The 14,454-nt window shown below is 36.2% G+C and overlaps 2 protein-coding genes across 2 annotated transcripts; both read left to right on the top strand.

Annotated features, from left to right (window-relative positions):
- The first annotated feature begins 5,309 nt into the window (after positions 1 to 5,309).
- Positions 5,310 to 7,376, top strand: LOC115413160 (complement component C1q receptor-like). The gene is given in 3 exon segments (XM_030125903.1): positions 5,310 to 5,535; positions 5,537 to 5,903; positions 5,906 to 7,376. Coding segments are annotated over 3 exon segments (1,695 nt in total). The 5' UTR covers positions 5,310 to 5,427; the 3' UTR covers positions 7,126 to 7,376.
- A 4,252-nt stretch (positions 7,377 to 11,628) lies between these two features.
- Positions 11,629 to 14,454, top strand: LOC115414213 (thrombomodulin-like). The gene is made up of 2 exons (XM_030127451.1): positions 11,629 to 12,002; positions 12,244 to 14,454. Exon 2 carries the CDS (start codon positions 12,918 to 12,920, stop codon positions 14,067 to 14,069), a length of 1,152 nt encoding a protein of 383 aa, XP_029983311.1. The 5' UTR covers positions 11,629 to 12,002; positions 12,244 to 12,917; the 3' UTR covers positions 14,070 to 14,454.

Genomic DNA, 14,454 nt, shown 5'->3' with positions numbered 1-14,454 from the left:
TAGGAAAAGAACAACAAATTTACAGTAATGGTTTAAATGTCAGTGTATTATTAAGGGATGGTGCATAAATGTCCACTGTGTTGGCTGATATGGAAGTAAAACAACAAAAGCCATGAATATACAAGAGAACTATCTACTAGAGTGACCACTGTGCATGAAAGGGTTAATTTTGACACAGTTATGTAACTACATAACTACTTTGTATTAAGATAAGGCCCCTGTGTCAGTTTTTCTCTCCCTGACAGGTCTATGTCTACGTTAATTACACTGATAAAAGTCAGTCACTCTGCTTTTCATAAGAGGTATGAGAGAGCTGTCACTCATGCCCTTATGAACGTACAGTAGAAGTGAACATACCTGTGGGAGTGGGAGTGTGTGACCTTCAGCCTTTTTATTCAGCTTTAACATTTTCACAAGTTCCATATGTTCTAAATCCAGAAAAACCAGTTTCTTACTTGTTTCATTTATGTCTGACCGACAGACATCAGTATTTATGTTAAAACTGTGTTACTCAAGCAAACGGACATTATAAATGTAATTAAAATACATCAACTATTAGGCTGCTGTTTGAGTGTATGTTTGGACCTATGCATAAATTGCAGAGTGGGTATATTTCTACTGACATTCCAGCTGAAACCTTTATAAACCTTTCTATGTGGACTGAATTCATTGGGTGGAGGTGTGTTTTACTCTACTTCCTTTAATTGTAATTGGGGCACTTCCTCCGTTTAAACTGCAGTCCATGCTTTAAACAAACACAGGAAATGTTGTCTGGATTCACATAAATGTCCTTGGCATTTCTTTTACAAAACAGCTCATTCTCATACATAGGTGATACTCAAACGCTTTATGTCCTAACACTTTCCATGGGTGTAAAAGAGAAAAAGTTATGGGTAAGAATGAACCACCCTTGTCCAGTTTCTTCAAGGCAAACATTTTTACAACAAATTACAAACTGAATCAAGCTTTTGTGTGCCTTTGCTTTTTTTTTTTTTTTTTTTTTTGCAGTGATTATGTAGAATAGCCTACAGGTAAAGCTGCCTCACTCAGATATGTTTACATCATCATTAAGAATATGACAAAACCACAATCCAGCATGTCTTGAGGGAGGAAAGACACGTTTGTCTCATGAAAACTTTATGGGTGTGAGGGTGTCGAGCAACCAATTATGTAACAAAGGTCTATAACGTAATAATTTTGGTCATTTTAAATGTAATGAAAACAAAAACTTAATAATACTTTGCCAATAATATAATAAGTTATCTACATTATGTATATTATAAATTTCAAAGGATATTTTTAATACAAAACCAATGATAATAACCAGCCAATGAAATAAATTATTAAATATAACAAAAATTTATAACATAAAACACTATTACATAAAAACCTATTACATTATTGATACTGATTTACATACTTATTCATTACTTAAGCAGACACAGAGCTGCTAAACCAATTTTATTTTTTCCCGTAATAGTGACAATAAAGACCTATTGTACTCTATTCTACTCTATTCTATTCTATTTTTGGCTAAATGTTGTTACGTTATTGACTGTATTACATTTAAAATGGCCCAAATTATGACATTATTCACAATTATTACATTATTCATTGGTTGGACTGCATATTCAAAGTATATACAGCTCTGAAAAAAATTCAGAGACCGCTGCATTTTCCTGTGAAATCAGCATGTCTGCATGTATGACAGCCATTCCATTTCTGTGTCTGTTGAATTCCAACACAAGCACACCTTATTCTACTGAATAAACACCTGATCCATGTCTTATTTAACCTGTTTAACCCTGACCATATTTTCAGGGGAAAAATGCCTAAAAAGACATACCCAAAGTAAATGAAGAATTACTGCACAATAATAAGGTTCATATGGATGTTCTTGGTGTCTATGGACATTTAGAGACCTCACAGAATCTATTCCCATTGTCTAAAATATTGTATCTATTACTATGTCTAAGTAAACTGTAACAAACTAAAAGAGAAATTAGAATTTTTTATCCTCGCCTGTTTTTTTTTCGGCTGGATCGACGATGATATGCATAAATTAATTGTTCGTGTCAGAGATTTTTAATAGCGTATATTTCACCCCACAAAGATTAAAAATCATATTTGAACATTAAAGTTTGCATTAAAATACACTTTTTATGTACTTTTATTAACATTAGGGTCTAAACTTTAAGCAAAAGTTGAAAAAAACATCCATTGTCCTGATTTATATATTTTATAGTAGATGAATATTAATATCGGCCACCCGCGGGCCGATAGAGCTAAATTAAGGAGAAGTATAAACACCACTACTGTGACCATCACTGTCTTCTTACAATAGACAAAAACAGTGCTGTTAGTACTGCAAAAGTAATTGGAATCCAAAAATAACTCTTGAAAACTACTGGACTTCTGCTCTGACAATGTTCCCAAACTCTGAGGACTGGTTTTTCTATCAGGACAATGCTCCTGGCCTCAGCTAGGTCAATAAAGGTGTGGATGACAGACCACCAGATGAAGATCCTCTCATGGCCAGCCCAATCTCCAGACCTGAACCCACTTTGAAAACTTCTGAAGAAAGATGGATGGTCACAAGACATCAAACATCGCTGAGCTTCTTGAATTTCTCCACCAGGAGCTGCATAAAGTCATCCCAGCCGACATGTGAAAGCTGTCATTGAAAATCAGGGTTATTCCACCAAATATTGATGTCTGAACTTTTACCAAGTTAAAATATTAATATTTTGTTGTTTAGAAATGAATATGAACTTGTTTTCTTTGCATTATTTGAGGTCTGAAAACACTGCATCTTTTTCTTATTTTGACCATGTGTCATGTTCTGCAAATACATGCTCTAAGTAACAATATTTTTATTTGGAATTTGGGAGAAATGTGGTCGATAGTTTGGAGCAGGGGTGTCAAACACATTTTAGTTCACAGGCCACATACAGCCTAACATGATATAAAATGGGCCGGACCAGTAAAATATAAAATAATAGGATAAGAACTTTTGAGTGAAAAAAGTAAAATTCCATAATGAAAATGTTTACATCTACAAATTGTGCTTGAACATAACATGAACAAATATGAACCTAAAACATTTTTTAGTAAAATAAGTGCAATGTTAACAATATTACACCTCAGTTTATCATTTATACATCTGAACCACAACTTCGAGATCACAGTGGATCTATAAATACACAAAACATTAAATAACAGGGAAAATATTGTTAAAATTCCAAATACTTCTCTTAAGACATTTCAGATATTCACATTTTTTTTTTTGTAAAAGGGTAGTCTGTAAATGTAAACGTTTTTGTGTAATTTTACTTATTGTACACTAAAACAAAGAGACAAATTTACAGTTTTCATTATTTATAGGTTATTATGATAGTATTTTACTGGTCTGATCCACTTTAGACTGAAATGATCAAAAATGATTTTAACATCCTTGACTGTTAATATCTTCAGTGTCATTTTTACATTTCACAAATTCATCCCAGGGGCCTGACTGGACCTTTTGGCGGGCCGGATTTGGACCCCGGGCCGCATGTTTGACACCTGTGGTTTAGAGAATAAAACAAAAATGTTTATTTTACTCAAACACATACCTATAAATGGTAAAATCAGAGAAAGTGATCATTTTGCAGAGGTCTTTTATTTATTTTTTTCCAGTGCTGTGTACGTTAACCCTTTCATGCACGAATTATGAGAATCTTAGTCAAGATTTTTTTCCTGAGTGGTTTTATTCCTCTTAAGGCATGGAAAAACAATGCAATTCATTTTTTTTAATGAACCTATTTTTCATGTAATAAATACATTTTAATGTATTTATTAATTAATTAATTAATTTATTTATTTATTATTATTATTATTATTATTATTATTATTAGTATTATTATTAGTATTATTATTATTAATTTATTTTTTTAAATTTATTTTTATTTTTTTTTTCTCTCTTTTTTCTATTGTCTTTTTTTATATTGTTCTTTTATACTGCACTTACCAATGCTGTTTAAACATGGTTGTTAGTATTTTTTTTATAATTCTCATTCTGTCTCTTCATAATTTTTTTCAGTGGTTGTTTGTTACGTGTTGTGTCATGGGTGGATGTTGTTTAGAAAATCAAAGATCTCCTTCCTGTATAGTGAATGTCTGATTCATGTTCTGTTATCAATAAAAAGACCTTCGAAAGAAAGAAGAATCTATTTTTCATGGAGTTACAAAAATTTCCACTCATCTGGACGCCATATGTTTAATTTTTGAAGCAGAGGAATATGTATTTAAAACACAATATCAGAAAGTGATATGATATGTGATATGTGTGAAAACTAATAATAATAATGGATTGGATTTATATAGCGCCTTTCTAGACACCCAAAGCGTTACATTATTGACCTCTCACATTCTCCCTCTGGTGGTGGTAAACTACATCTGTAGCCACAGCTGCCCTGGGGCAGACTGACAGAAGCGTGGCTGCCATTTTGCGCCTACACCACCACTCATACCCAGTGTGGGTGGCATTGGAGGCAAGGAGAGTGAGTGTCTTGCCCAAGGACACAACGGACTGACTAGGACAGAGCGGGATTCGAACCGCAACCTTTGGTTATTGGACGACCCGCTTCTACCAACTGAGCCATGGCCGCCCCTATAACTATGAAATAAAAACCTTTTGATGCTGCTAATCTGATGTTTTCTCACATTTTATCATACTCTATACTAGTTATTACTCATTTAATGAAGAAAAAAAAAACCTTTTTGTGTAGAAAAGAACGCAAAGTTACATTAACGGTTGAATGTCAGTGTATTATTATGGGATGGTGCATAAGTGTCCACTGTGGTGGCTGATATGGAACTAAAACACAAAAGCCATGAATATACAAGAGAACAGCAGAGAAGAAGTGTCCACTGTGCGTGAAAGGGGTAGAGTATTGTTTGTTTTTTTGCTTTACTCTCATACACCTTCTACCAGACGCAGATTACGTCTAAACTAAACATAGACCCAGTGACAGGCTGGCACACACAGGCCCCTGCCACATGCAGCATCCATCCAAAACATCCATTTGTCCATGTCCAGTTGTTGACCCCTTCATGTTCATAGCATTGTAAGGTGTTACAATTAGGAGAGCCTGTAAATGTCTGAAACCCACTGGGGCCGGAGACATCTGGAGAAGGAGTCATAACACACTGGAGCTTACCATTGTTCTCTGTTTCAGAGCGGAACTAGGCAGCAGGGGAGAAAAAAAAGAGCCCATATCTGCCCATAAACATTTTTCCGTTCTTAGTATGTGTCCCAAACAGGACGGAGGAACACGAACGCTACTTTCAGACTCAGTCCACTTGTTTTATTGCCATGAATGCGCAACCACATATTGGTCACATTTCACCCCCTATCTCCACCGGACTGTTTGATTTTTGACATCTATGGCAATTATGTCGTTGATTTTTCTACTGATGCTCATCAACAGTTTGGAGAGTTTGTCTGGAGCGGAAACTGAAACGCGTGCGCTTCTAACACAGTGTTTCACCTTTACACACGGCCGACGTGAGGTTCGAGAAGGCCCGTAGGAGCTGTGAGGAGGATGGAGGTTATCTGATGACACTCAGAGACAGAGGAGAGGAGGATGCTCTGCGGGCCCTGGTGTCACAGATCCAAACGGGTCAAGAAGAGCCTCTGAAACTGTGGATCGGACTGAAACTCCACAGAGGGGAATGCGTAATAGCCGACGCGGCGCTCAGGGGTTTTAAGTGGATATCTGGTGAGGAGGACTCTTTGTACTCCAACTGGGGGAAAGACCCTGCGGACACATGCACCGAGCGATGTGTGAGTGTCACTTACACTTCAACAGGTGATAATTTGTTAAAATGGGTCGATGGGAGCTGTAAAAGTAACGCGTCTTACGCTGTAAGTTTTATTTCAAAGGGATGTGCAAAGCGCTGGCGCTGTCTGGACACGGACAAATCACGTACACTCCACCATTCTCACGAGAGCCACAAAGAAATGGGATGAAATTATTTCCACTGGGGACATATGCTTTAATATCATGCGGTAATGAAGAGCCGCATTACTCTTTGTGCATGAACATAGACGGAGCCTATCGCTGGAATAAACCTGGTCCATTTTGCAGCGCAGGAAAACAAAACTGCGCCATCAGCAACGGAGGATGTGAACATGTGTGCCGACAGGACGCGGATGAGGTCAGCTGTTTGTGCAAAGATGATTACGATCTGGATGAGGACGGATTTTCCTGCACCATAAGGAACGCGTGCAGCCGTGACACCTGTGAGCATCTGTGCGTAATAACGGAGTCGGGTTATTCCTGCAGGTGTCCGCACGGATTCAAACTGGACACGAACCAACGCACCTGCTCTGACATCGACGAGTGTCAGTCACAGGTGTGTGGAAATAGCGCATGCGTAAATACAGAGGGCAGTTACAGGTGCGCATGTGCAGAAGGCTATGAAATGACCGCAGGTAAATGCAGTGATGTGGATGAGTGCGCGCGCTCAAGATGCCAGCACTTTTGCATGAACAGTATCGGATCTTTTTCCTGTTACTGTCACGAGGGTTTCACGTTATCTGAGAATGGTCACTCGTGTGTAGATATAAACGAATGCAGTAGTAATCCCTGTCAATATAAATGCGTCAATACTGATGGAAGCTTCCGGTGCAAGTGTCCGCGCGGGTTTTATCTTAACGGAACGGCTTGCTCTCCGCGCGTGACACCAGCTGTTTCGTCACGTGATCCAGAGGACATTCAAGAAAACTTTACCGAGTCTTTAAGCGGATCCACAGTGGAGCTCCAACACCAGTCTCCTCACACTGACGCACCTCTGTCAGACCTGGTGAACGTGACGCACGGGGACCATCACAGAAACATCTCCATGGCAACAGGCCTCAGCATCCCAGTCAACTCCAGGGTTATAATCTGTGTTCTTGGTTCAGTCATTCCCCTGCTCATTTTGTTGGGGGTGACTTTGGCTATTGCAATGTTTCGCTGCAGTCAATCCAAAAAAGAAGCCAAGAAAAACCTGACCACTGACGGCTACTGCTGGGTGTCCTCTGGTCTGGATCCACGACTGGAAAAACTGTACGACTCCATCCTAACAGACGACCTTTGACATGATAGTCATATATTAGACTTTCTAAATGACATATTCTTTATTTATGTAATTTATGCTGTAATTTGACTTTCCCTGATGATAAACACAGACTGTAATAAGTATTATCTCCCACTGGTCTCAAAACATGCTGATTCCACTGGTCAACAGCAAATTTATTGTTTAAGTTTTTTGAGCTGATTTAGGATCATTTGGTGTGCTGAATCCAAAATCCCATTAGTTTTGCTCAATCAGGTCAACTTTCTGAACTATGCTACATATTAGCTTTTTAACATTTTTGCTTACATTTATGAGCATTTTCACATCATATGATACAAATTCTTTCATATTTCTTGCAATAAACGAGTTCTGAAGATTTTACTTTTGCCAATTTATGATTAATGGGTTTTTTAATATTACAGGTGAATGAAATGGCTTCAACTAGAAGATCTTGCAAAAATAAGCCTGACGTATTTTGCTACATCTGCGGTGAATACATAATAAATAATAAATACATCCTGTTAAAAAATGATTTTTTTTCTCTTAAAACCTATTTTGGGTGAGAACTATATAAAAAATCAACTGATAAAGTCACAAAAATGTCATCAATTTTGCGAGAAGATCAAATTTTTCAAAATCAAATTAGCAAAAAAACCTGACCTGACTGAGAAAAACGGATGTCATTTTTGGATTTAGCGGTGCAAAATGGTCCTAATTCAGTTGAAAAAACCTAGACAACTTGCAAAGACATTTTTTTGTAACCCAGTGTTCTATACATATTAAATGGAATACATGTTCACAATCTCACATATGACTTTTTGAAGAGTTTGCACATTTTAGTGTTCTGTAAATATGCACTCTCAAAAATAGAGGTACCAGCTTGGACTTAAAAGGGTACAAATGCTTGTCGCTGGGGGTGTACTTTTTTGAGAGACATTTCTGTACCCTTTCGAAATGGTCCATTTTGTATCTTAAGTACTTTACATAGAAGGAAAACTCTCATATAGTTTATAATGCCATGATGTTTAACCCTTCCATGCATAGTGGTCACTACAGTGGACAGTTATTCTACAGCTGTTCTCTTGTATATTCATGGGTTTTTGTTGTTTTAGTTCCATATCAGCCAACACAGTGGACACTTATGCATCATCCCATACACTGACATTCATACCATTACTGTCACTTTGGTTACAGTAATGATAAACCTGATCTGCGCTAACATGTTTGAGTGTAAATCAATTGTTATTTGTAAGACATAAAGTTTTTTTTGTTTTTTTGTTTAATTTTGCATATTGTCTACATGAAGTGAGTAATAACTAGCATTAGATTATGTTAAAATGTGAGAAAACATCAGATTAGCAGGATTAAAATGTTTTTATTTCATTGTTTTTATCTCACTTTCTGATATTGGGTTTTAAACACATCTTCCTTTCCTTCAAAAATTAAATGCATGGACATTTTTGTAACTACATGAAAAAAAAAAAAAAAAAAAAACTCAAGCGCAATTTTTTTCATGCCTAAGGAGGAATAAAAACACTCAAGAAAAAAATCTTGACAAAGGTTCTCATAATTCATGCATGAAAGGGTTAAAGTTTGAACCAGTGGCCTAATTGTGAAAAAAACAAAACAAACAAACAAAAAAAAACAGCATAGGCAATATAACATCAAGACATGGAGGTGTGAATGAAAACTTGATAAAACAGAGATTATGGCAAAAATCAGAGGTTCTAATAAGCTAAATAAATTATTAGGCTATTATCATTGAGCTAATTGGGCTATTAAATTAAAACACAAATTATTATTAAATATAATATACAGTAATTACAATATGATATATAATAAATAATGCACTAAGCCTAATGTTTTAACTATAATTAGGCCTACTGTTAAATTATCCTAGCCTATAGCCTATTCTCATGGTCTACACACATTTTTTAATGCTGCAGGGTACCATATAGTACAAATGTGTACTTTACAGAACTTTGGACCCTTTTTCATAGTCTAAAGGTGCAATTCTGGCCTCCTAAAGACCAATATTGTACTTTTGAGAGAACATTCTTAAAAAATGTACTTATAGGTACATAAATGTTCTGATCTCGTACCTCTATTTTTGAGAGTGTGGTGTGATAATGAATCCGTGGATAAGATAACTTAAATGTGAGCAGGGCCGTTTGTAGCTTTGTGGGGGCCCAAAGCAAGATGCTCTTTGGGGGCCTGTTGAGCTGCATTATGTAATAAATTCCCATTATGCTGTAAAAGTTCAAAATGTGATAAGAATGTCACGTCATCTTGTAATAAAGCCGCATTGTGTAATAAACTAACGCATTTTGTAATAAACTACGTCAACGCATTTTACAGTAAATTTTTTCACATTATGTAGTAAGTTATTACAATTTGAGAAATTTATTACAAAATGCACTTGACACATTTTTACTAAAAAATGTAATAACATGGTTCATTATGTAATAACATTCCAAATTAATATAATTTCAGAGCAATTTAGAATAAATTAGTCACAGGAGTTATAAGGTAATAATCAGAACTTTAACCACACAGTTTAAAGATTAATTTAGCACATTACATTTTCCTGAAAATAAAAATGTGTCAAGTGCATTTTGTGATAAATTTCTCAAATTGTAATAACTTACTACCTAACGCAAAAAAATTTACTACATAATGCATTGAGGTAGTTTATTACAAAATGCATCAGTTTATTACATAATGTGGCTTTATTATGAGATGACGTGACATTCTTGTTACATTTTGAACTTTTATTACATAATGGAAATTTATTACATGATGCGGTTCAGCAGGACCCCTATTTTGTCAAACTAATTCAATTTAATTTTATTTATAGAGCCCAATGTCACAACAAAGTCGCCTCACAGGGCTTTACAGAAATTGTTGAATTGATAAAAAAAAAAAAAAGAAATAATAATCATAATGAAAATGAACAAACAGTCAAGTAATCAGTTAGTAAACAGTCGGTGAAGCAAGTGGATCAATGGTCCCGGCCATCCCCTGTCCTTAAACCCTCCTTCTTGCCAAGGAAAAACTCCAAAAAAACCCAGTGGGAAACAGAGAAACCTCGGGGAGAACCACAGTGAAGGAGAGATCCACTTCCATGGGCGGACAGGCTGTAAATGAGACCAGGACTAACAGACACCCATTTGTCGATGAAATTCCAGTCTGTAAGGATGGGACTACAGTGAAGAGACTCCAGGGGCCACATTAAGCCAAATTTGATCTGAAGTGGGCCGGACCAGTGAAATAATAACATAATAATATATAAATAATGTTAAAGCCAAACTTTCATCTATGTTTTAGAAGGAAAAAAGTAACATTATGCGATGAAATTTTTTACATTTACCAACTATCCTTTAAAACAATGTGAATAACATGAACAAACGGAAATTTCTTAAGAAAATTAAGTGCAATTTTAACAATATTATGTCTCAGTTTATCATTTACACATGTAAATTACAACTTACAGATCACAGTGGATTAACAAATACTCAAAACATTTAATAACAGGCAGAACATCGGTAAACTTGCACTTCGGACATTTCAAAATGTTCATATTTGTTCAGGTTATTCGCGTTTTTGTGAAATGATAGTTTGTTTTAGTGTAAATACAGTAAAATGACAGGGCTGGATTTGGCCCCCAGGCCGCATGTTTGATACCTCTGCTTCAGATGGTCTAAGATGCCACAATCTATTACACTTCATGAGCAAAACAGGCTATGGTTAAAATTAAACATCTTAATTTGAGCTACTCAGGTTAGTTAAACTGATAAAAAAAACAAACTATAATACAATCCTCTGTACGTCAATAAATAAAACAGATTTGGAGTGTTTATAAAAAATGTATACTTTAAATAAGAAAATACAACAATCGCTGAGATAACTTCTTTCTGATGCCATTACAGGGTTTGTTTTGTTTAATACTCTCGCTAATGGGAATGGTGGGTGGGTAGCTGTCAATCATTCCCATCATACCTGTGGGCAGCCCCCTACATCACTAACTATGAAACAGTGTGCTCCAACGAATATAACCTAATAATAACACAAAAACACCAGCCGCAGATTAGCATTGCAGTTTATTTTATTTATATCCTACATTTATATTTTAAGCGTATATAGGATGTCATAAACACATGAGATAGCTACAGATAAAGACAGGACATTGTAATTCTCCTCAGATGAGGCTAAACATGCAGCTTTGGGGCCCCCTGGTGGCTTGGGGGCCCTAAGCATTCGCCTAATTTGCCTATAGCAAGAAACGGTATGTGAATAAAAGTGTTTATGTAAAATGTGCACATTTTGTGATCAACACATAGACTGCCCAGCTAAAAAAAAAATGTTGCACATGCAATATTTGACTGCACCACCTTTGGTTTTGATTACAGGACACATTAAATGTGGCTTTTTTTTTTTTTTTTTTTTTTTTTTTTTTTTACCACATAATGCTTATGTAGTGTCACAATAAGGTTCATAATATTTTTTCCATCCAGTTGCATTAATTTTTGATTATTGATGATGGGGATTCAGACTGCTGCATGAAGTCTTCAATCAGTCAATTTATTTATTTATTACAAAATTATTACAAACAGCTAAGATCAACAATTAATTTACAAGATACATTTTGTAATTGGACACCCCAGAAGCAGTCCACAGCTTATAAATGGGGGCCCCTAAACATGTGATAAGAGACATAATGTACATTATAATATTTAATAAATTCAAATGTTCTAAATAGCTACTAAGATATTTTAAAAATATTTGCCTATCTACCTAAAGATGATTAATTTCCTTATCAGTCCTATTGTAGTCAGCATATTCCAGTATTCTCAGATAATTTAATAATCAGACATGGGGCTTTATCCACATGAATAAAGGTCAAGGTCAAGGTTTATTTATATAACACACTTAAAAACATACACTACTGTCCCCAACTGCTGTACATAATCATGAACCAGGATAGGAGTAGAAGACAATAAATAGAATAAAATAATGCTGGCACGTGGTTCATGCATGAAAAATATTAAAATAAATAAAAAACACTAAAGACAATAATTTAAAACTCTCAGATAATTAAAATGTCTGTGTCAGCTCCCATTAAAATAAAGATAAATAAAGAGTTTACATGATTTGTATATCAGCCATGTGGGGTTTAGGGTCAGGCATATTTTTGAAGTAGCTCTGTTTATTCATGTTTACATGTTTTGTTTTGGTTTATTAGGCCTTCATCACATCCTAAATTAGAGTCTGGACTGTATGGAGGCTAATCCATGTGTGAAAATGATGTTTCATTGTCCCTGAACCATTGCATCAAAAGCCTAATGATCCTGATCCATCCTGGCATTGTCCAATCTTTATGACATTAAAGACATGAGAGTCTATTTACTGGATCAGTTAGAGTTAAATAACCTGTTCCGCCTGAAACATTATTAACCACGACAGTACTGACCCATGGAAGGATCTGAACTATTTGAGTAGTTAAAGCCAGTGAATGTATCCTGTTATCAAAACCAAAAATGGTACCCTGAAATTTTGCATGTGGGACTGTTTTTTTTGGGGTTGGACAGTATATTTTACAACAGCCCCCGCAGGGACATTTTGCATTATGATGACCACAGCCTTCACTAACGCTAGAAAAAACAGGAGTCTCTGTCTTGTTTCCTTCCTGTCTTTATCTTGGTGGTTTGTTCGGAGGCTGGGGTGGGGTGGGGTGAGGGTGCTTCCTGAGTAGGTAGCGAGTTTTCTCTGGCTTTAGACGATCAACATTTGAATATAATCTACTGCATGACAACATGGCCTGCTTCCATCTGACTGTATCCAGCCATCTGTCAAAGGTAACATCATTTATTTTGTTAATATTTTTATTGGCCATGGAGGGAGGACTTTGCATGGCACAGACTGGTACCTGCAGGCCTATATGCAGTGGGGGTGACTGTGTAACTATAAACCAACACAGAGTGGATTTCAAGTCAGCTGAAGAGGCCTGTCGTAACAGGAACGGGGAACTACTGACATTTCAGTCTGACACAAATGAAATCTTTCTTGAGATTTTCTCTCAAGGAGTGTATGGAAACTTCTGGATTGGACTGCAATTACCAGCAGGCTCATGCAGCGACATATCAGCTCCCCTGAGAGGCTATGAGTGGACTTCTGGAAGCAGGAACCATATTCCACTGTTTAACAACTGGAAAGATACCATTAAAGTCTGTTCCCCGCACTGTGTGTCAGTTTCAAATGATCAAAAGTGGACAGAAAGGCCATGCACAGATGAAATTGAAGGGTTTTTGTGCAAAACAGACCACAAAGATGCATGCCAGGCAGAAGATTTGTCTGATTCAGTTATGTTCAGAAGTTCAAAAGGCTGTTCAGATGGGCCTTGTGAGCATGACTGCAAACCTGTAAAAGACGGATATAGATGCACATGTTTCAAAGGTTACATCCCAGACAGTAAGAACCCAAGACGCTGTAAAATGCACTGTGGACAAATGAAATGCCCTGCAGTATGTGAGGGAAACTTTGAATCATGCGACTGTCCTGACGGCTATATAATCAGTGAAGGCTTTTGTGAGGACATGGATGAATGCGAGGAGCGAGGATTGTGTGAGGAAAACTGTATAAACACCTTTGGAAGTTATTTCTGCTCCTGCAAACAAGGATTTATTGTTAAAGATAATGGAAAATGCATCAAAGTAGCAGACAGTGAACATTTTATGACCACTACCATCCCTGTCATCACAGGTTTAGCAAAACCAGCTTCTAAAAATAACACAGTGACAGGCTCCTCTGCTGCTGCTGGTGGTTTCATCTGGCTGTGGATCTTCATAGCTGTGGCTCTGGTTGTGTTTATCTGTGTGGTAAGATATTATGTTGTTAAGCGTCAAAAACTCAGAGAACAAAATTCAAGTCAACAAACTCAAGCTCATGTAGACAACATTGAATGTTAAATCTAGTCCAGAAACAAATACTATGAAAAGAATATGATCCATGGAATCGTTAGCATTTACAGTTTGTTCTCATAAGGAGATATGTCACTAAAAATGTAAGTTCAGAGCAGGATAACTATAAGAACTGATCTCATTGCATTATGGTCTGTTTGTACAGGAACTGGTCTGTAAATCAATAAGGAGTTGTCTTTATAAGAGTCAGAGTTAGTTCATTGCATGTATCTGTTTGGTTATAAATTATGAGAGTATTTTCCCTGTGAAATGTGTTTTAATGTGGGACTGTGGGTTATCTCATGAGTATTCTTTCAGATTATCAGTTTGTGTTATGATATGTTTTGTGGGATCAGTCATTTATATGACAAAATAAAATGTGTTCATTCATCCA

The sequence above is a fragment of the Sphaeramia orbicularis genome, chromosome 22 (genome assembly GCF_902148855.1).
Source record: "Sphaeramia orbicularis chromosome 22, fSphaOr1.1, whole genome shotgun sequence".
Lineage (NCBI taxonomy): Eukaryota > Metazoa > Chordata > Actinopteri > Kurtiformes > Apogonidae > Sphaeramia > Sphaeramia orbicularis.
The sequence above is the reverse complement of the archived record's forward strand: the minus strand, read 5'-3'. Positions and strand labels throughout refer to the sequence as shown.